This window comes from Dendrobates tinctorius, unplaced genomic scaffold, assembly GCF_039654945.1.
Source record: "Dendrobates tinctorius isolate UK_male_01 unplaced genomic scaffold, ASM3965494v1 ptg000196l, whole genome shotgun sequence".
Classification (NCBI taxonomy): Eukaryota; Metazoa; Chordata; class Amphibia; order Anura; family Dendrobatidae; genus Dendrobates; species Dendrobates tinctorius.
In genome coordinates this window covers 28,739,820-28,762,779 of record NW_027361863.1, presented here as the reverse complement: position 1 = coordinate 28,762,779, position 22,960 = coordinate 28,739,820, and the positions used below count along the sequence as shown (strand labels likewise).

At 45.8% G+C, this 22,960-nt stretch overlaps 1 protein-coding gene across 1 annotated transcript in view; it reads right to left on the bottom strand.

Moving 5' to 3' along the window:
• MXI1 (MAX interactor 1, dimerization protein) overlaps window positions 1–21,572 on the bottom strand; it is a 52,291-nt gene extending 30,719 nt beyond the window's left edge. Inside the window, exon 1 of the mRNA XM_073553096.1 lies at window positions 21,332–21,572. Coding sequence (XP_073409197.1) covers window positions 21,332–21,518 — 187 coding nt within the window. The 5' untranslated portion in view covers window positions 21,519–21,572. The remainder of the gene's footprint in view (window positions 1–21,331) is intronic.
• Window positions 21,573–22,960: the final 1,388 nt, after the last annotated feature.

Here is a 22,960-nt window from a genome sequence, read left to right as displayed (position 1 = left end):
GTCGGCTGCGCTCTGATTGGTGGGCAGTTACTACCTGGTCCCGCCTTTCTTGACAGATAGCCAATAGAAAAGCAGCGATTGGCTCCATGTGGAAGCCACGTGTGCGGAGAGGACGCGCAGGTCGTGTGATGCTGAGAGCACCGGAGACTCGTGCGGAGCCGGACACGTGACTGCTGACACAACCAGTGCGGGCGGAACGTTCCATGTGCGGGGGGGGGTCCCGAATAAATGTTCCGTTACCCCAGAGCTGGAGCGATTCTACCTACGACCTGGCCGAGTCCATCCATGGAAAGTTACACAGAAGGACACAAAGATGTCAGCCGAGTCTATAGAGAAGGGACAGAGAGAAGCCTGCCGCCTGCAAGGGCCCCCACCACCCTGAGCTAGAAATCTAACCCTCTGGAGGCAGGATAGCCCTATACTGGGGGCCTCTACAGCGCCCCTGCCTGGTAGACGTCAGGGATCACCCAGCTGACCCAGGAATATTGTATTTCACTGATTTCTGCAGATTGGTGAAAATCCCTGTAAGAGGGCTGCAAAGTGGTCAAAGGTAGAAGTCTAAGCAGAGCAGGCTGTGCACCAGTATATACCCCAGTATATACCCCAGTATCACCAGTATATACCCCAGTATACACCCCAGTATCACCAGTATATACCCCAGTATACACCCCAGTATCACCAGTATATACCCCAGTATACACCCCAGTATCACCAGTATATACCCCAGTATACACCCCAGTATCACCAGTATATACCCCAGTATACACCCCAGTATACACCCCAGTATATACCCCAGTATCACCAGTATATACCCCAGTATATACCCCAGTATCACCAGTATATACCCCAGTATCACCAGTATATACCCCAGTATCACCAGTATATACCCCAGTATATACCCCAGTATATACCCCAGTATCACCAGTATATACCCCAGTATATACCCCAGTATATACCCCAGTATATACCCCAGTATCACCAGTATATACCCCAGTATCACCAGTATATACCCCAGTATATACCCCAGTATATACCCCAGTATCACCAGTATATACCCCAGTATATACCCCAGTATATACCCCAGTATATACCCCAGTATCACCAGTATATACCCCAGTATATACCCCAGTATATACCCCAGTATATACCCCAGTATATACCCCAGTATACACCCCAGTATACACACCAGTATATACCCCAGTATCACCAGTATATACCCCAGTATCACCAGTATATACCCCAGTATATACCCCAGTATATACCCCAGTATATACCCCAGTATCACCAGTATATACCCCAGTATATACCCCAGTATATACCCCAGTATCACCAGTATATACCCCAGTATATACCCCAGTATATACCCCAGTATCACCAGTATATACCCCAGTATCACCAGTATATACCCCAGTATATACCCCAGTATCACCAGTATATACCCCAGTATCACCAGTATATACCCCAGTATATACCCCAGTATCACCAGTATATACCCCAGTATATACCCCAGTATCACCAGTATATACCCCAGTATATACCCCAGTATATACCCCAGTATATACCCCAGTATCACCAGTATATACCCCAGTATCACCAGTATATACCCCAGTATATACCCCAGTATCACCAGTATATACCCCAGTATATACCTCAGTATCACCAGTATATACCCAAGTATCACCAGTATATACCCCAGTATCACCAGTATATACCCCAGTATATACCCCAGTATCACCAGTATATACCCCAGTATCACCAGCACACACACCAGTATATACCCCAGTATCACCAGTATATACCCCAGTATCATCAGTATATACCCCAGTATCACCAGTATATACCCCAGTATCACCAGTATATACTCCAGTATCACCAGCACACACACCAGTATATACCCCAGTATCACCAGTATATACCCCAGTATCACCAGTATATACCCCAGTATCATCAGTATATACCCCAGTATATACCCCAGTATCACCAGTATATACCCCAGTATATACCCCAGTATCACCAGTATATACCCCAGTATCACCAGTATATACCCAAGTATCACCAGTATATACCCAAGTATCACCAGCACACACACCAGTATATACCCCAGTATCACCAGTATATACCCCAGTATATACCCCAGTATCATCAGTATATACCCCAGTATATACCCCAGTATCACCAGTATATACCCCAGTATCACCAGTATATACCCAAGTATCACCAGTATATACCCCAGTATCACCAGCACACACACCAGTATATACCCCAGTATCACCAGTATATACCCCAGTATATACCTCAGTATCACCAGTATATACCCCAGTATCACCAGTATATACCCCAGTATCACCAGTATATACCCCAGTATATACCTCAGTATCACCAGTATATACCCCAGTATCACCAGTATATACCCCAGTATCACCAGTATATACCCCAGTATATACCCCAGTATCACCAGTATATACCCAAGTATCACCAGTATATACCCCAGTATATACCTCAGTATCACCAGTATATACCCCAGTATCACCAGTATATACCCAAGTATCACCAGTATATACCCAAGTATCACCAGCACACACACCAGTATATACCCCAGTATCACCAGTATATACCCCAGTATCATCAGTATATACCCCAGTATCACCAGCACACACACCAGTATATACCCCAGTATCACCAGTATATACCCCAGTATATACCTCAGTATCACCAGTATATACCCCAGTATCACCAGTATATACCCCAGTATATACCCCAGTATCACCAGTATATACCCAAGTATCACCAGTATATACCCCAGTATATACCTCAGTATCACCAGTATATACCCCAGTATCACCAGTATATACCCAAGTATCACCAGCACACACACCAGTATATACCCCAGTATCACCAGTATATACCCCAGTATCATCAGTATATACCCCAGTATCACCAGCACACACACCAGTATATACCCCAGTATCACCAGTATATACCCCAGTATCATCAGTATATACCCCAGTATCACCAGTATATACCCCAGTATCACCAGTATATACCCCAGTATCACCAGTATATACCCAAGTATCACCAGCACACACACCAGTATATACCCCAGTATATACCCCAGTATATACCCCAGTATCACCAGTATATACCCCAGTATCACCAGTATATACCCCAGTATCACCAGTATATACCCCAGTATATACCCCAGTATCACCAGTATATACCCCAGTATCACCAGTATATACCCAAGTATACACACCAGTATATACCCCAGTATATACCCCAGTATCACCAGTATATACCCCAGTATACACACCAGTATATACCCAAGTATACACACACCAGTATATACCCCAGTATCACCAGTATATACCCCAGTATATACCCCAGTATACACACCAGTATATACCCCAGTATATACCCCAGTATCACCAGTATATACCCCAGTATACACACCAGTATATACCCAAGTATACACACCAGTATATACCCCAGTATATACCCCAGTATCACCAGTATATACCCCAGTATATACCCCAGTATCACCAGTATATACCCAAGTATACACACCAGTATATACCCCAGTATATACCCCAGTATCACCAGTATATACCCCAGTATATACCCCAGTATATACCCCAGTATATACCCCAGTATACACACCAGTATATACCCCAGTATACACCCCAGTATATACCCCAGTATACACCCCAGTATATACCCCAGTATACACACCAGTATATACCCCAGTATACACACCAGTATATACCCCAGTATCACCAGTATATACCCCAGTATATACCCCAGTATCACCAGTATATACCCCAGCATACACACACCAGTATATACCCCAGTATACACACCAGTATATACCCCAGTATCACCAATATATACCCCAGTATCACCAGTATATACCCAAGTATCACCAGCACACACCCCAGAATATACCCCAGTATCACCAGTATATACCCCAGTATACACACCAGTATATACACCAGTATATACCCCAGTATCACCAGTATATACCCCAGTATCACCAGCACACTCCCCAGTATATACCCCAGTATCACCAGCACACACATCAGTATACACCCCAGTATCATCAGTATATACCCCAGTATATCCAGCATACACACACCAGTATATACCCCAGTATCACCAGCACACACCCCAGTATATACCCCAGTATCACCAGCACACACACCAGTATATACCCCAGTATCATCAGTATATACCCCTGTATCACCAGTACACACCCCAGTATATACCTCAGTATCATCAGTATATACCCCAGTATCACCAGCACACACATCTGTATATACCCCAGTATCACCAGCACACACCCCAGTATATACCCCAGTATCACCAGTATATACCCCAGTATCACCAGCACACACACCAGTATATACCCCAGTATCATCAGTATATACCCCAGTATCACCAGCACACACATCAGTATATACCCCAGTATCACCAGTATATACCCCAGTATCACCAGCACACACCCCAGTATATACCCCAGTATCATCAGTATATACCCCAGTATCACCAGTATATACCCCAGTATCACCAGCACACAACCCAGTATATACCCCAGTATCACCAGTATATACCCCAGTATCACCAGCACACAACCCAGTATATACCCCAGTATCATCAGTATATACCCCAGTATCACCAGCACACACATCAGTATAAACCCCAGTATCACCAGTATATACCCCAGTATCACCAGCACACACACCAGTATATACCCCAGTATCACCAGCACACACACCAGTATATACCCCAGTATCACCAGCACACACCCCAGTATCATCAGTATATACCCCAGTATCATCAGTATATACCCCAGTATCACCAGTATATACCCCAGTATCACCAGTATATACCCCAGTATCACCAGCACACACACCAGTATATACCCCAGTATCACCAGCACACACACCAGTATATACCCCAGTATCACCAGCACACACCCCAGTATCATCAGTATATACCCCAGTATCATCAGTATATACCCCAGTATCACCAGTATATACCCCAGTATCACCAGCACACACATCAGTATATACCCCAGTATCACCAGTATATACCCCAGTATCACCAGCACACAACCCAGTATATACCCCAGTATCATCAGTATATACCCCAGTATCACCAGTATATACCCCAGTATCACCAGCACACACATCAGTATAAACCCCAGTATCACCAGTATATACCCCAGTATCACCAGCACACACACCAGTATATACCCCAGTATCACCAGCACACACACCAGTATATACCCCAGTATCACCAGCACACACCCCAGTATCATCAGTATATACCCCAGTATCATCAGTATATACCCCAGTATCATCAGTATATACCCCAGTATCATCAGTATATACCCCAGTATCACCAGCACACACATCAGTATATACCCCAGTATCACCAGTATATACCCCAGTATCACCAGCACACACACCAGTATATACCCCAGTATCACCAGCACACACGCCAGTATATACCCCACATGGGCACAAAAGACAAGAAAAACAACATCCAAAATGGCAACATCTGGCTCCAGTACTTCAGAGACCTCTATAAAGACATTCCAAAGGAAGAACTAAGCCAAGAACAGGAAAACATAATGGCAAAACTAAAAGCAATGGAGGAAAAAGTAAAAAATTTCCAAAACCCCGTGGAGGCACCTATTACATTACAGGAAGTAGCAGAGAGAATCTCTTCCATAAGATGTAGAAAAGCCGGTGGCCTGGATGGAATCCTACCAGAAATGCTGAAGTACAGCCCACCAGAAATACAGGCCGCAATGGTTAAACTCTTCAATATTGTGCTAAGTGCCGGCTACTTCCCTGGTACCTGGAATCAAGGCCTCATCACACCCATCCACAAGAATGGGGACAGGTATGACCCTGCCAACTACAGAGGAATATGTGTCAGCAGCAACCTGGGAAAACTGTTCAACAGCATCCTGAACAAGAGGATCCTCAGTTTCCTCACCGAGCACAACGTCCTCAGCAAGAGCCAAGCAGGGTTCATGCCAAACCACCGCACTACTGACCACATCTACACCCTGCACAGCCTCATTCAGAGCCACGTCCACAATACAAAGAACGGGAAGATATACGCCTGTTTTGTTGACTTTAAAAAGGCCTTTGATTCGGTGTGGCACCCAGGCTTATTCCTGAAACTGCTGGAGAGCGGAATAGGAGGAAAGACCTATGATGTTATCAAAAGCTCCTACACCGAGAACCTCTGCAGTGTGTGAACGGCAGAAGAACGGCCTATTTCCAGCAGAGTCGGGGAGTCAGACAAGGCTGCAGCCTAAGCCCAACGCTCTTCAACATTTACATCAACGAGCTGGCTACCGCTCTGGAATCTTCCACAGCACCAGGTCTCACCCTCCACGACGCGCAGGTGAAATTCCTGCTGTATGCAGATGACCTGCTGCTTCTGTCACCAACCGAGAAAGGCCTCCAAGACAACCTGAAAATCTTAGAGAAATTCAGCTCCACCTGGGCACTACTGGTCAACCTAAAGAAAACCAACATCATGGTGTTCCAGAAGAGAAAGAGAAAATCAGACCAGCACCCTTCATTTATCCTCAACAACTGCGCCCTTACAGGAACGGACAAATATACCTACCTGGGCCTAGAGATTCACCGGTCAGGGAGCTTCAAACAAGCCATAGAGACCCTGAAAGACAAGGCCAGCAAAACCTTCTATGCCATCCGAAGGAAACTCTACCATCTAAAGCCACCAGTGAGGGTCTGGTTAAAAATCTTCGACTCTATCATCGCCCCAATCCTCCTGTATGGCAGCGAAGTCTGGGGTCCTCACACCTACCCAGACTGGTCAAGGTGGGATTCAAGCCCAACAGAAATATTCCACCTGGAATTCTGCAAGCACCTTCTCCAAGTCCATCGGAGCACCTTCCAACAGTGCTTGCCGGGCCGAGCTGGGCAGATTCCCTCTACACCTAACGGTTCTAAAGAGGGCACTGTCATTCCGGGCTCACCTACGTAGGAACAATCCAAGCTCCCATCACCATAAAGCCCTGACACATGTAGGGGAAACAGAAAAACCAGGACCCTCGGAACAGCTCACCCAAACCCAACCTGACCAGAAAACCAATCACAACAACCTGACAAAAGCTGGTATCAGGAAGATGGTAGACGAAGGCCAGGAGAGGTACGTAAGTGACTGGAAGAACGACATCATCAGCTCACAGAAACTGACCATGTACCGGAGTCTACAGAGAGACTACAGACTGGCTCCATACCTGGAGAAACTCCCGGACCCCAAAGACCGCAAGATCCTGAGCCGGTATAGACTCAGTGCCCACAGTCTGGCCATCGAATCCAGCCAACACAGGCAGAGCTACAAGCCCAGGGAGGAAAGAGTATGCCAACACTATGACCAGGAGGCCCTGGAGGATGAGACCCACTTCCTGCTACACTGCTCCAAGTACTCAGCAGTGAGGGACACTCACTTCAGGAGACTCTCACATCTCTTCCCGGATTTCACCACCATGAAGGAGGAAGAGAAAACATACATCCTGCTGGGGGAAGAAGAGAGAGCAGTGGAGATAGCAGCGCAATATGTGAGCGAATGCCATAGACTGCGAGAGAGAGAACTATGATATGCCATGGACTTCTATGGCCCCCACCCTGGATATGCCCCAACCCCCCATCCACCTTCCCTATGCCATGGACTTCTATGGCCCCCACCCTGGATAGCCCCAATCCCCCATCCACCTTCCCTATGCCATGGACTTCTATAGCCTCATCCTGGATCTGCCCCCATGCCGCCATCCACCTTCCCTATGCCATGGACTTCTATAGCCCCATCCTGGATCTGCCCCATCCACCTTTCCTACAGCCCCTTCCCAACATCCCTACAGTCCCTATCCCTATTCCCTTCTGTACACCTGCTTTGGCAAAACTAATGTGTATTTAGTCATGCCAATAAAGCTTCTTTGAATCTTTGAATCATCAGTATATACCCCAGTATCACCAGCACACACCCCAGTATATACCCCAGTATCACCAGTATATACCCCAGTATCACCAGCACACACCCCAGTATATACCCCAGTATCACCAGTATATACCCCAGTATCACCAGCACACACCCAGTATATACCCCAGTATCATCAGTATATACCCCTGTATCACCACACACCCCAGTATATACCCCAGTATCACCAGTATATACCCCAGTATATATCCCAGTATCAACAGTATATACCCCAGTATCACCAGCACACACCCCAGTATCACCAGTATATACCCCAGTATCACCAGCACACACACCAGTATATACCCCAGTATCATCAGTATATACCCCAGTATCACCAGCACACACCCCAGTATCATCAGTATATACCCCAGTATCACCAGCACACACACCAGTATATACCCCAGTATCCCCAGTATATACCCCAGTATCACCAGCACACACCCCAGTATATACCCCAGTATCACCAGTATATACCCCAGTATCACCAGCACACACCCCAGTATCATCAGTATATACCCCAGTATCACCAGCACACACCCCAGTATATACCCCAGTATCACCAGCACACACACACCAGTATATACCCCAGTATCACCAGTATATACTCCAGTATCACCAGTATATACCCCAGTATCACCAGCACACACATCAGTATATACCCCAGTATCACCAGTATATACCCCAGTATCACCAGCACACACACCAGTATATACCCCAGTATCACCAGCACACACCCCAGTATATACCCCAGTATCATCAGTATATACCCCAGTATCACCAGCACACACCCCAGTATATACCCCAGTATATACCCCAGTATCACCAGCACACACCCCAGTATATACCCCAGTATCACCAGCACACACCCCAGTATCACCAGTATATACCCCAGTATCACCAGCACACACACCAGTATATACCCCAGTATCACCAGTATATACCCCAGTATCACCAGCACACACCCCAGTATCACCAGTATATACCCCAGTATCACCAGCACACACACCAGTATATACCCCAGTATCACCAGCACACACCCCAGTATCACCAGTATATACCCCAGTATCACCAGCACACACATCAGTATATATCCCAGTATCACCAGTATATACCCCAGTATCACCAGCACACACCCCAGTATCACCAGTATATACCCCAGTATCACCAGCACACACACCAGTATATACCCCAGTATCACCAGTATATACCCCAGTATCACCAGTACACACATCAGTATATACACCAGTATATACCCCAGTATCACCAGCACACACACCAGTATATACCCCAGTATCACCAGTATATACCCCAGTATCACCAGCACACACACCAGTATATACCCCAGTATCACCAGTATATACCCCAGTATCACCAGCACACACACCAGTATATACCCCAGTATCATCAGTATATACCCCAGTATCACCAGCACACACACACCAGTATATACCCCAGTATCACCAGCACACACCCCAGTATCATTAGTATATACCCCAGTATCACCAGCACACACACCAGTATATACCCCAGTATCACCAGTATATACCCCAGTATCACCAGCACACACACCAGTATATACCCCAGTATCACCAGTATATACCCCAGTATCACCAGCACACACACCAGTATATACCCCAGTATCACCAGTATATACCCCAGTATCACCAGCACACACACACACACCAGTATATACCCCAGTATCACCAGTATATACCCCAGTATCACCAGCACACACATCAGTATATACCCCAGTATCACCAGCACACACACCAGTATATACCCCAGTATCATCAGTATATACCCCAGTATCACCAGCACACACACACCAGTATATACCCCAGTATCACCAGCACACACCCCAGTATCATTAGTATATACCCCAGTATCACCAGCACACACCCCAGTATATACCCCAGTATCACCAGTATATACCCCAGTATCACCAGCACACCCCAGTATCACCAGCACACACACCAGTATATACCCCAGTATCATCAGTATATACCCCAGTATCACCAGCACACACCCCAGTATCATCAGTATATACCCCAGTATCACCAGCACACACACCAGTATATACCCCAGTATCACCAGTATATACCCCAGTATCACCAGCACACACACACACACCAGTATATACCCCAGTATCACCAGCACACACACACCAGTATATACCCCAGTATCATCATTATATACCCCAGTATCACCAGCACACACCCCAGTATATACCCCAGTATCACCAGTATATACCCCAGTATCACCAGCACACACACACACCAGTATATACCCCAGTATCATCAGTATATACCCCAGTATCACCAGCACACACACACCCGTATATACCCCAGTATCATCATTATATACCCCAGTATCACCAGCACACACCCCAGTATATACCCCAGTATCACCAGTATATACCCCAGTATCACCAGCACACACACCAGTATATACCCCAGTATCATCAGTATATACCCCAGTATCACCAGCACACACCCCAGTATATACCCCAGTATCACCAGTATATACCCCAGTATCACCAGCACACACCCCAGTACATACCCCAGTATCACCAGTATATACCCCAGTATCACCAGCACACACACTAGTATCACCAGCACACACACACCAGTATATACCCCAGTATCACCAGCACACACATCAGTATATACCCCAGTATCACCAGCACACACACCAGTATATACCCCAGTATCATCAGTATATACCCCAGTATCACCAGCACACACACACACACCAGTATATACCCCAGTATCACCAGCACACACCAGTATATACCCCAGTATCACCAGTATATACCCCAGTATCACCAGCACACACCAGTATATACCCCAGTATCACCAGTATATACGTATATACCCCAGTATATACCCCAGTATCACCAGCACACACACCAGTATCACCAGTATATACCCCAGTATATACCCCAGTATCACCAGTATATACCCCAGTATCACCAGCACACACATCAGTATATACCCCAGTATCACCAGTATCACCAGCACACACCAGTATATACCCCAGTATCACCAGTATATACGTATATACCCCAGTATATACCCCAGTATCACCAGCACACACACCAGTATCACCAGTATATACCCCAGTATCACCAGCACACACCCCAGTATATACCCCAGTATCACCAGTATATACCCCAGTATCACCAGCACACACCCCAGTATATACCCCAGTATCACCAGCACACACACCAGTATATACCCCAGTATCACCAGCACACACCCCAGTATCACCAGTATATACCCCAGTATCACCAGCACACACCCCAGTATATACCCCAGTATCACCAGTATATACCCCAGTATCACCAGTATATACCCCAGTATCACCCCCCCAGTACAGTTGCGGCCAAAAGTATTGACACCCCTGCAATTCTGTCAGATAATACTCAGTTTCTTCCTGAAAATGATTGCAATCACAAATTCTTTGGTATTATCTTCATTTAATTTGTCTTAAATGAAAAAACACAAAAGAGAATGAAGCAAAAAGCAAAACATTGAACATTTCACACAAAACTCCAAAAATGGGCCAGACAAAAGTATTGGCACCCTCAGCCTAATACTTGGTTGCACAACCTTTAGCCAAAATAACTGCGACCAACCGCTTCCGGTAACCATCAATGAGTTTCTTACAATGCTCTGCTGGAATTTTAGACCATTCTTCTTTGGCAAACTGCTCCAGGTCCCTGATATTTGAAGGGTGCCTTCTCCAAACTGCCATTTTTAGATCTCTCCACAGGTGTTCTATGGGATTCAGGTCTGGACTCATTGCTGGCCACGTTAGAAGTCTCTAGTGCTTTCTCTCAAACCATTTTCTAGTGCTTTTTGAAGTGTGTTTTGGGTCATTGTCCTGCTGGAAGACCCATGACCTCTGAGGGAGACCCAGCTTTCTCACACTGGGCCCTACATTATGCTGCAAAATTTGTTGGTAGTCTTCAGACTTCAATAAGCCATGCACACGGTCAAGCAGTCCAGTGCCAGAGGCAGAAAAGCAACCCCAAAACATCAGGGAACCTCCACCATGTTTGACTGTAGGGACCGTGTTTTTTTCTTTGAATGCCTCTTTTTTTCTCCTGTAAACTCTATGTTGATGCCTTTAACCTAAAAGCTCTACTTTTGTCTCGTGTGACCAGAGAACATTCTTCCAAAACGTTTTAGGCTTTTTCAGGTAAGTTTTGGCAAACTCCAGCCTGGCTTTTTTATGTCTCGGGGTAAGAAGTGGGGTCTTCCTGGGTCTCCTACCATACAGTCACTTTTCCTTCAGACGGATAGTACGGGTTGACACTGTTTTACCCTCGGACTGCAGGGCAGCTTGAACTTGTTTGGATGTTAATCGAGGTTCTTTATCCAACATCCGCACAATCTTGCGTTGAAATCTCTTGTCAATTTTTCTTTTCCGTCCACATCTAGGGAGGTTAGCCACAGTGCCATGGGCTTTACACTTCTTGATGACACTGCGCACGGTAGACACAGGAACATTCACGTCTTTGGAGATGGACTTGTAGCCTTGAGATTGCTCATGCTTCCTCACAATTTGGTTTCTCAAGTCCTCAGACATTTCTTTGGTCTTCTTTCTTTTCTCCATGCTCAATGTGGTACACACAAGGACACAGGACAGAGGTTGAGTCAACTTTAATCCATGTCAACTGGCTGCAAGTGTGATTTAGTTATTGCCAACACCTGTTAGGTGCCACAGGTAAGTTACAGGTGCTGTTAATTACACAAATTAGAGAAGCATCACGTGATCTTTCGAACAGTGCCAATACTTTTGTCCACCCGCTTTTTTATGTTTGGTGTGGAATTATATCCAATTTGGCTTTAGGACAATTCTTTTTGTGTTTTTTCATTTAAGACAAATTAAATGAAGATAATAATACCAAAGAATTGTGTTTGCAATCATTTTCAGGAAGAAACTGAGTATTATCTGACAGAATTGCAGGGGTGTCAATACTTTTGGCCACAACTGTATATACCCCAGTACACACAGCAGTATAACATAGTAACATAGTTTTGAAGGCTGAAGACCTTATGTCCATCTAGTTCAGCCTATTTTTAGTGCAGCTGTTCTGTATTGTTGATCCTGGGGAAGGCAAAAAACCCACAGAGTAGAAGCCAATTTTCTCCATAGGGAAAAAAAATTCCTTCCCCTAAGCTGGGTCAACCATCTACCTATAATATTCTGTTATTCGTAACCTTCTATACTGTTACTCACAAGAAAAGCCTCCATTCCTTTCTTACATTCATTCAGTGAGTTGGCCATCACCACTTCCTCAGGAAGAGAATTCCAGAGCCTCACTGCTCTTACCGTGAAGAACCCTCTTCTATGCTGGTGCAGAAATTGTCTTTCCTCCAAACGAAGAGAATGCTCCCTTGTTCTTGTCACCGAACTTGGTACAAACAGTTCATTGGAGAGATCTCTGTATTGCCCTCTGATATACTTGTACATATATATTAGGTCTCCCCCAAGTCTTCTCTTTTCTAGAGTAAATAGACCTAATTTTGATAACCTTTCTGGGTATTGTAGTGAACCAACTCCATTTATCATTTTAGTAGCCCGCCTTTGAACCCTTTAAAGTTCAGTAATGTCTTTCTTGAGCACCGGCGTCCAAAATTGCACACAATCCTCCAAGTGTGGTCTGACGAGTGATTTGTACAGAGGGAGAATTATGTTTTCATCTCGTGTCCCCAGACCTCTTCTAATGCATCCCATGACCCTATTTGCTTTGGTGGCAGCTGCCTGACACTGGGCACTCCAATTTAGCTTCTTATTGACTAAGATGCCCAAGTCTTTTTCCATGTCTGATTTCCCCAGCAGTTTCCCATTTAGTAAGTAATTGTAGCATCTGTTTCTCCTTCCCATGTGCAGAACCTTACACTTATCTGTGTTAAACCTCATTTGCCATTTTTCAGCCCAATTCTCCAATTTACTCAAATCTGTCTGTAGTTGCAAACTGTCCTCCTTTGTGTTAACTACCTTACATAGTTTTGTATCATCTGCAAATACTGATATGTTACTGTGTAAGCCATCCACTAGATCATTAATAAATATATTACATAGTGGGGGGCACAATACAGACCCCTGTGGTCCCCCACTAGTAACCCTGGCCCAATCTGAGGATGCCCCATTAATAACCACTCTTTGTTTTCTATCACTAAGCCAGCTCCCTACCCATCTACACACATTTTCCCCTAGCCCGAGCTTTCTCCTCTTACTTACCAATCTTTTATGTGGGACAGTGTCACATGCTTTAGAGAAGTCGAGATAAATGACATCCAATGATTCTCCTGGGTCCATTTGAGAGCTCACATCCTCATAGAAGCTGATCAGGTTAGTCTGACAGGAGCGATCCTTCATAAATCCATGTTGATATGGAGTTAAACATTTATTAACATTGAGATATTCCATAATGGTATCCCTTAGAAACCCTTCAAAAATTTTACCCACAACAGATGATAAGCTTACCGGCCTATAGTTTCCAGGTTCCCTTTTACACCCCTTTTTGAATATTGGTTCCACATTTTCTTGCCGCCAATCAAAAGGAACAGACACTGTTTCTATAGAGTCTTTAAATATAAGGAATAGAGGCCTGTCTATCACATTACTTAACTCCCTTAATACCCGAGGGTGATACTGGTATACACACCAGTATACACCATTATATACACCAGTACACACTAGTATACAGGGGTGTAACTACCGTGATGGCAGCAGTCGCCACTGCGACCGGGCCCAGGGGGTCAGGGACCTGGCAGGTCAGACCATATCTCCCAAGCATTCCGATTCTCGCGGGACAGTCCCGTTTTTGACCCCACCCCACCTGCGTCCCGCCTGGGACTCTTTTTCCCACACCCCCCATGCACACATCGCTAGGCTGTTCTCTTCTGTGCGCACAGGACCTGTGATGAGGTCACAGGAGGGGAGGGGTCAGGGGTCACATGATCAGGGGCCTCGGTGTCTGCAGGACTCTGCTGTGCTGGTTGTCATGGTGCTGGATGCGGGTAAGTTTCTGTGTGGGGTCAGGACGGGTTTATAGGGTGGATGTACCAGAGCTGCACATGTATTTTGGCATGGGGGGCCTCATTTGAAAGTTTGCACCGAGGCCCATAACTTTATAGTTACGCCACTGCCAGTATACACACCAGTATAAACACCAGTATGTAGCTATATACCTGCACACAAGGACTGGACTTCATTCTGGACCAGACAAGCAAACTCCAAGCAGAGCAGTCTGCAGAGACAATGGTCGGGCTGGATTGTAGCCACATGCTGGGGACAGACAGGGTCTTTGTACCACAGCAGACAGGGAGGGCGGGGGTCTGTGCAGCTGCACTGGAGCAGTCACTGCTAAGGGTTAATCTACAGGTGCAGATGGGGAACAGAGGGCATACGTGCAATGCAGGGGGGGGGGGGGATCTACTCTGGTGAGACCCCCGTCACCGACCCCAGACTGTGAGGAGCCAGGAATTCATAGTTTACAGTTTGTTTGTGGAAAATGTAAAATATTTATTCCAACACTGAGGTTGTGTGTTCTGCGCTGTACAGAGGGGGCCTTTACTGGAGACCCCCAAATGCCATGCGAGGATGATGATGGTCACCATCACACTGCCCCCCACACACGCTGTGCAGCCCTGGCAGGACAAGGGGCAATGTGATGGTAACAGGGCGGGTGATTAACCCCTAAGGGTATGTGCACACGCTGCGGATTCTGCTGCGTTGTACAGTACCTTTATTTCCTATGGAGAAAAAAAAAACGCTGTGCACATGCTGCAGATTTTTCCGCGCGGATTTGCTGCGGGTTACAATCTGCAGGATGTCAATTCTATGTGCAGTTTCCGCTGCGGTTTCACACCTCATCCATTATGAGTATCGTTGAGCGAAACAGGTCGGTCAGATTCAAAAGTCGCCGACTTTCGCCAAAGTTTCACCGAATGCTTGCCGTGACTTTTTTTCAGCCAATGAGAGAGAGAGAGATTTTGCCGCCTCTAGGGTTAAAGTCATGCCAGGTGTGTTTCCTGTCCTCCACTTGCTGCCGACTTTTCTCCCCATTGACTTGCATTGGGTTTCGTGTTTCACAACTTTTCCCGATAGTCGGCCGATTTCGTTCGACTCGACTTGTGAGAAAGTCGGTTTTCATGAAACCTGACTCGACCCGAAAAAAGGCAAAGTTGCTCATCTCTAATTATGAGGTGTGAAACCGCAGATAAACCGCGGGACTTTTGTCCTAAAACTACGTGGGCACCTAGCCTCAATGCAGGGCCCTGGTGCCTCAGCAGGGGGCAGGAGCCCGTGCTCTTCCTTGTGCTGCCACATACACCCTCCTATAACAACCCCGGCCGTAGAGCCGACCACTCGGCCCATTCTAGGTGCCTGGATACGGAGGTGCTGCCTGGGGATCACTGGCTCTGTGTACTCTGCAGGCCTTGTGAATACATTGTACCCGGTGGGTGTACAGAGTTAGCCGCGGGCACAGGCCTCACCCTCCTCCGGGCACTGAGGGCTCTTTGTGTCCTGATGACATGTGCAGTGCCAGCAGACAATAAACCCCAGGCACTGCCCTGATACCCATGACACCCCAAGTACTGACTAATGCCCCCCACAAGTGGACGGGGCAATCAGCACAGAGATAAGGGAATGCAGCGCAAGGTATATACACATGTAAGGTCCATGACCCATAAGAGGAGTAACATAGTATCAGAGCAGACAGCAAAGGCACAATACTAGCAGCAAGCAGATCACACAGTATCACACATGTAGGAACAGATCACACATGTAGGAGCAGATCACATAGTATCACACATGTAGGAACAGATCACACATGTAGGAGCAGATCACATAGTATACATGTAGGGGCAGATCACACAGTATCACACATGTAGGAACAGATCACACAGTATCACACATGTAGGAACAGATCATACATGTAGGAGCAGATCACATAGTATACATGTAGGTGCAGATCACACAGTATCACACATATAAGAGCAGATCACATAGTATCACACATGTAGGAACAGATCACACATGTAGGAGCAGATCACATAGTATACATGTAGGGGCAGATCACACAGTATCACACATGTAGGAACAGATCACATAGTATCACACATGTAGGAACAGATCACATAGTATCACACATGTAGGAACAGATCACACATGTAGGAGCAGATCACATAGTATACATGTAGGGGCAGATCACACAGTATCACACATGTAGGAACAGATCACATAGTATCACACATGTAGGAACAGATCACATAGTATCATACATGTAGGAACAGATCACACATGTAGGAGCAGATCACATAGTATACATGTAGGGGCAGATCACACAGTATCACACATATAAGAGCAGATCACACATGTAGGGGCAGATCACATAGTATCATACATGTAGGTGCAGATCACACATTATCACACGTGTAGGAACAGATCACACAGTATCACACATAAGAGCAGATCACATAATATACAAGTAGGAGCAGATCACACAGTATCACACATTTCTGGGCAGATCACACAGTATCACACATGTAGGGGCAGATCACATAATATACAAGTAGGAGCAGATCACATAGTATCACACATGTAGGAACAGATCACATAGTATCACACATGTAGGAACAGATCACACAGTATCACACATGTAGGAACAGATCACACAGTATCACACATGTAGGAACAGATCACACATGTAGGAGCAGATCACATAGTATACATGTAGGGGCAGATCACACAGTATCACACATGTAGGAACAGATCACATAGTATCACACATGTAGGAACAGATCACACATGTAGGAACAGATCACACAGTATCACACATACAGTGCCTACAAGTAGTATTCAACCCCTTGCAGATTTAGCAGGTTTACACATTCGGAATTAACTTGGCATTGTGACATTTGGACTGTAGATCAGCCTGGAAGTGTGAAATGCACTGTAGCAAAAAAGAATGTTATTTCTTTGTTTAATTTTTTTTTAAATTGTGAAAAGTTTATTCAGAGGGTCATTTATTATTCAACCCCTCAAACCACCAGAGTTCTGTTTGGTTCCCCTAAAGTATTAAGAAGTATTTCAGGCACAAAGAACAATGAGCTTCACATGTTTGGATTAATTATCTCTTTTTCCAGTCTTTTCTGACTATTTAAGACCCTCCCCAAACTTGTGAACAGCACTCATACATGGTCAACATGGGAAAGACAAAGGAGCATTCCAAGGCCATCAGAGACAAGATCGTGGAGGGTCACAAGGCTGGCAAGGGGTACAAAACCCTTTCCAAGGAGTTGGGCCTACCTGTCTCCACTGTTGGGAGCATCATCCGGAAGTGGAAGGCTTATGGAACTACTGTTAGCCTTCCACGGCCTGGACAGCCTTTGAAAGTTTCCTCCCGTGCCAAGGCCAGGCTTGTCCGAAGAGTCAAGGCTAACCCAAGGACAACAAGGAAGGAGCTCCGGGAAGATCTCATGGCAGTGGGGACATTGGTTTCAGTCAATACCATAAGTAACGTACTCTACCGCAATGGTCTCCGTTCCAGACGAGCCCGTAAGGTACCTTTACTTTCAAAGCGTCATGTCAAGGCTCGTCTACAGTTTGCTCATGATCACTTGGAGGACTCTGAGACAGACTGGTTCAAGGTTCTCTGGTCTGATGAGACCAAGATCGAGATCTTTGGTGCCAACCACACACGTGACGTTTGGAGACTGGATGGCACTGCATACGACCCCAAGAATACCATCCCTACAGTCAAGCATGGTGGTGGCAGCATCATGCTGTGGGGCTGTTTCTCAGCCAAGGGGCCTGGCCATCTGGTCCGCATCCATGGGAAGATGGATAGCACGGCCTACCTGGAGATTTTGGCCAAGAACCTCCGCTCCTCCATCAAGGATCTTAAGATGGGTCGTCATTTCATCTTCCAACAAGACAACGACCCAAAGCACACAGCCAAGAAAACCAAGGCCTGGTTCAAGAGGCAAAAAATCAAGGTGTTGGAGTGGCCTAGTCAGTCTCCTGACCTTAACCCAATTGAAAACTTGTGGAAGGAGCTCAAGATTAAAGTCCACATGAGACACCCAAAGAACCTAGATAACTTGGAGAAGATCTGCATGGATGAGTGGGCCAAGATAACTCCAGAGACCTGTGCCGGCCTGATCAAGTCTTATAAAAGACGATTATTAGCTGTAATTGCAAACAAGGGTTATTCCACAAAATATTAAACCTAGGGGTTGAATAATAATTGACCCACACTTGTATGTTTAAAATTTATTAAAATTTAACTGAGCAACATAACTTTTTGGTTTGTAAGATTTATGCATCTGTTAATAAATCCTGCTCTTGTGTGAAGTTTGAAGGCTCTAACTTATTTGCATCTTATCAAACCTGCTAAATCTGCAGGGGGTTGAATACTACTTGTAGGCACTGTATAAGAGCAGATCACATAGTATCACACATGTAGGAACAGATCACATAGTATCACACATGTAGGAACAGATCACACATGTAGGAACAGATCACATAGTATACATGTAGGGGCAGATCACACAGTATCACACATATAAGAGCAGATCACACATGTAGGGGCAGATCACATAGTATCATACATGTAGGTGCAGATCACACATTATCACACGTGTAGGAACAGATCACACAGTATCACACATAAGAGCAGATCACATAATATACAAGTAGGAGCAGATCACACATGTAGGGGCAGATCACATAATATACAAGTAGGAGCAGATCACACAGTATCACACATTTCTGGGCAGATCACACAGTATCACACATGTAGGGGCAGATCACATAATATACAAGTAGGAGCAGATCACACAGTATCACACATTTCTGGGCAGATCACACATGTAGGAGCAGATCACATAGTATACATGTAGGGGCAGATCACACAGTATCACACATATAAGAGCAGATCACACAGTATCACACATGTAGGTGCAGATCACACAGTATCACACATGTAGGAGCAGATCACACAGTATCACACATATAAGAGCAGATCACACAGTATCACACATATAAGAGCAGATCACACAGTATCACACATGTAGGAGCAGATCACACAGTATCACACATGTAGGAGCAGATCACATAGTATACATGTAGGGGCAGATCACACAGTATCACACATGTAGGAACAGATCACACATGTAGGAACAGATCACACATGTAGGAACAGATCACACAGTATCACACATATAAGAGCAGATCACATAGTATCACACATGTAGGAACAGATCACATAGTATCACACATGTAGGAACAGATCACACATGTAGGAGCAGATCACATAGTATACATGTAGGTGCAGATCACACAGTATCACACATGTAGGAGCAGATCACACATGTAGGTGCAGATCACACAGTATCACACATGTAGGAACAGATCACATAGTATACATGTAGGGGCAGATCACACAGTATCACACATGTAGGTGCAGATCACACATGTAGGTGCAGATCACACAGTATCACACATGTAGGAGCAGATCACACATGTAGGAGCAGATCACACAGTATCACACATAAGAGCAGATCACACATGTAGGGGTAGATCACATAATATACAAGTAGGAGCAGATCACACAGTATCACACATTTCTGGGCAGATCACACAGTATCACACATGTAGGAGCAGATCACACAGTGAATCTTTAGGTGCGGGCTCTATACCGGGGTCAGTGCACATGGCTATATATGAGGGGACTATAGACATCAGTGCACCTTCTTCATGTATGATGAGGTCACATCACACACAGGTGCGGGACCATACATGTCCAGAACATACAGAGACGCTGCAGCCGGTCCTGGATATGGGGTGAGCGCTGCTTCCATGTAGTGACAGACCCATAGTGGCCCCGGTGCCCGGGCTGCAGCTGGCACTGTCTGGCTGCTGACAATGGGATGGTGCCTGCTCTTTGTCTGGACAAAAAAAGAAGAAACATGAAAGTTGTCCAGTTTTCTGCAGCCGGAGTCTCTGGTGGTCCCGGGCTCATATAGGCCTTCTTCCAGCATGCTCAGGGCACAATGCCATCTCCTGCTCAGGGCACAATGCCATCTCCTGCTCAGGGCACAATGCCATCTCCTGCTCAGGGCACAATGCCATCTCCTGCTCAGGGCACAATGCCATCTCCTGCTCAGGCCAAGCTGGCCCCAGACTGCCCATAGACCAGGCTGCCCCCCCATCCTTTGTTTCCCTGCAGCCCCTGGACTGTATATCCCCCATCCTCACACACCCCTGACCCCTGCATCCTTACTTTTCCTGTCCTGGTCCAGTCTCTCCAGGTAACTGGCAGCTTCCAGCAAGATCTGCACATTGTCCAAGAAAGTAGTGATGTGCCCCATGTGCTGCCCCTGAGTGCCCAGGAGCTCAGTCAGGGGGCACCTGGGTATCTGGGAGCCTGTGTCCATCATGTGGTGCTTCCTGGGCCGCCCTCTGACCATGTCTGCTGGGATGATCTGCTCTCCCTGTCCTGGGGGGCTCCACAATCACCCCCTGTGCACTTTATTCACTGGATGCAGGCGGGAGCCGGGCCGGTCCTAGCGCCGCCGGCTGTGACCCACATTAGCATCTCCAGCAGGCAGCAGACACACAGTTACCGCCAGACAACTGGTTTAACCGCCTAAACCCCGGACAGCCAGTCCCACCCAGCAACCAGACAAGTGTGCAACCAATACAGGCAACAAACCTAGCATCCTACCTCCATGCTCCAGCCATCAGCCACACACTATTCATTGGCAGGGGGAATATGGGGTTAAATCCTTAGTAAAGCTGAAAGTAATGGAAACTTTTTTTTGTTCATTTTGTGACTTTGTAAATTGTGTGACCCAGAGGCCAGACCTGTGATGTGATACAATGCAGCAGGTTCTGCCTCATCTGGCACATATTGGGAGTTGTAGTCACATGTGGTGACTATTATTAGTGTTTGCTCCAATGTACCAGTGAACTGTCACCCTCAGGCTCATGCACAGGCATGCTGGCACCTTTAGTACCACAACAGCGCAAACACAATGTGAGCACATAGCCTGCAATTACACCTGTATAATAAATATTGCGCGGAGCTGTAACGTAACAAAGTGCACGAAGCCGGAAAAAACCTAAATGTCGCCGTGAAAACAACTTCAAAATATAAAAACTCTCAAAAGTGATAAGAATAAAATCAAGAAACAAAATAACAAAAAAAAAGTTGTATTTTTGACTGATTCCATATTGAAATATAGAAATCAAGTAAATTGCCAAAATTCACAGCTTTGAAGCTACAGATAAATGTTTGTTGTACGCTAAATAAACTGCATAAATCAATGGTGTGAACCAATATAAGAAACTTTCATATATTTTGTCAGAGAGATCTGTTTCTTTTTCTCTTATGAGCCGCTTCTCCTCTCCCTTCCCCTGTCTCCTGAACTCATCATTCACTCTGAAAAAAACTGCTACTATCTGTTTTACTCCAGACACAATGGACTCTCAGATGTCCTTGGGGTCAGGCTACAGTTATCAAAATCTAGGAGAGGAGGGGGAAGGTGTAGGGAAAGAAAGACAGAGAGATACACAGACCCATAGTGCCACAGAACTGTATTCACTGATGTTGTTTTCAAGTAAGTGTTATCTCACTCCAGAACTGGAATCACTGCTACACTGACTAGTGCTGATGTATAATATCCTACATGCTGTTGTGTTCTAGTAAATGTTTTATCTCACTCTAGAGCTGGATGCACAGCTACACTGCCCATTACTGCTGTATAATATCCTACAGATTGTTGTTTTCTAGTAAGTGTTTTATATCACTCCAGAGCTGGATTCACTGCTACACTGACCAGTACTGATGTATAACATCCTACATGTTGTTTTCTAGTAAATGTTTTAATTCACTCTGGAGCTGGACGCA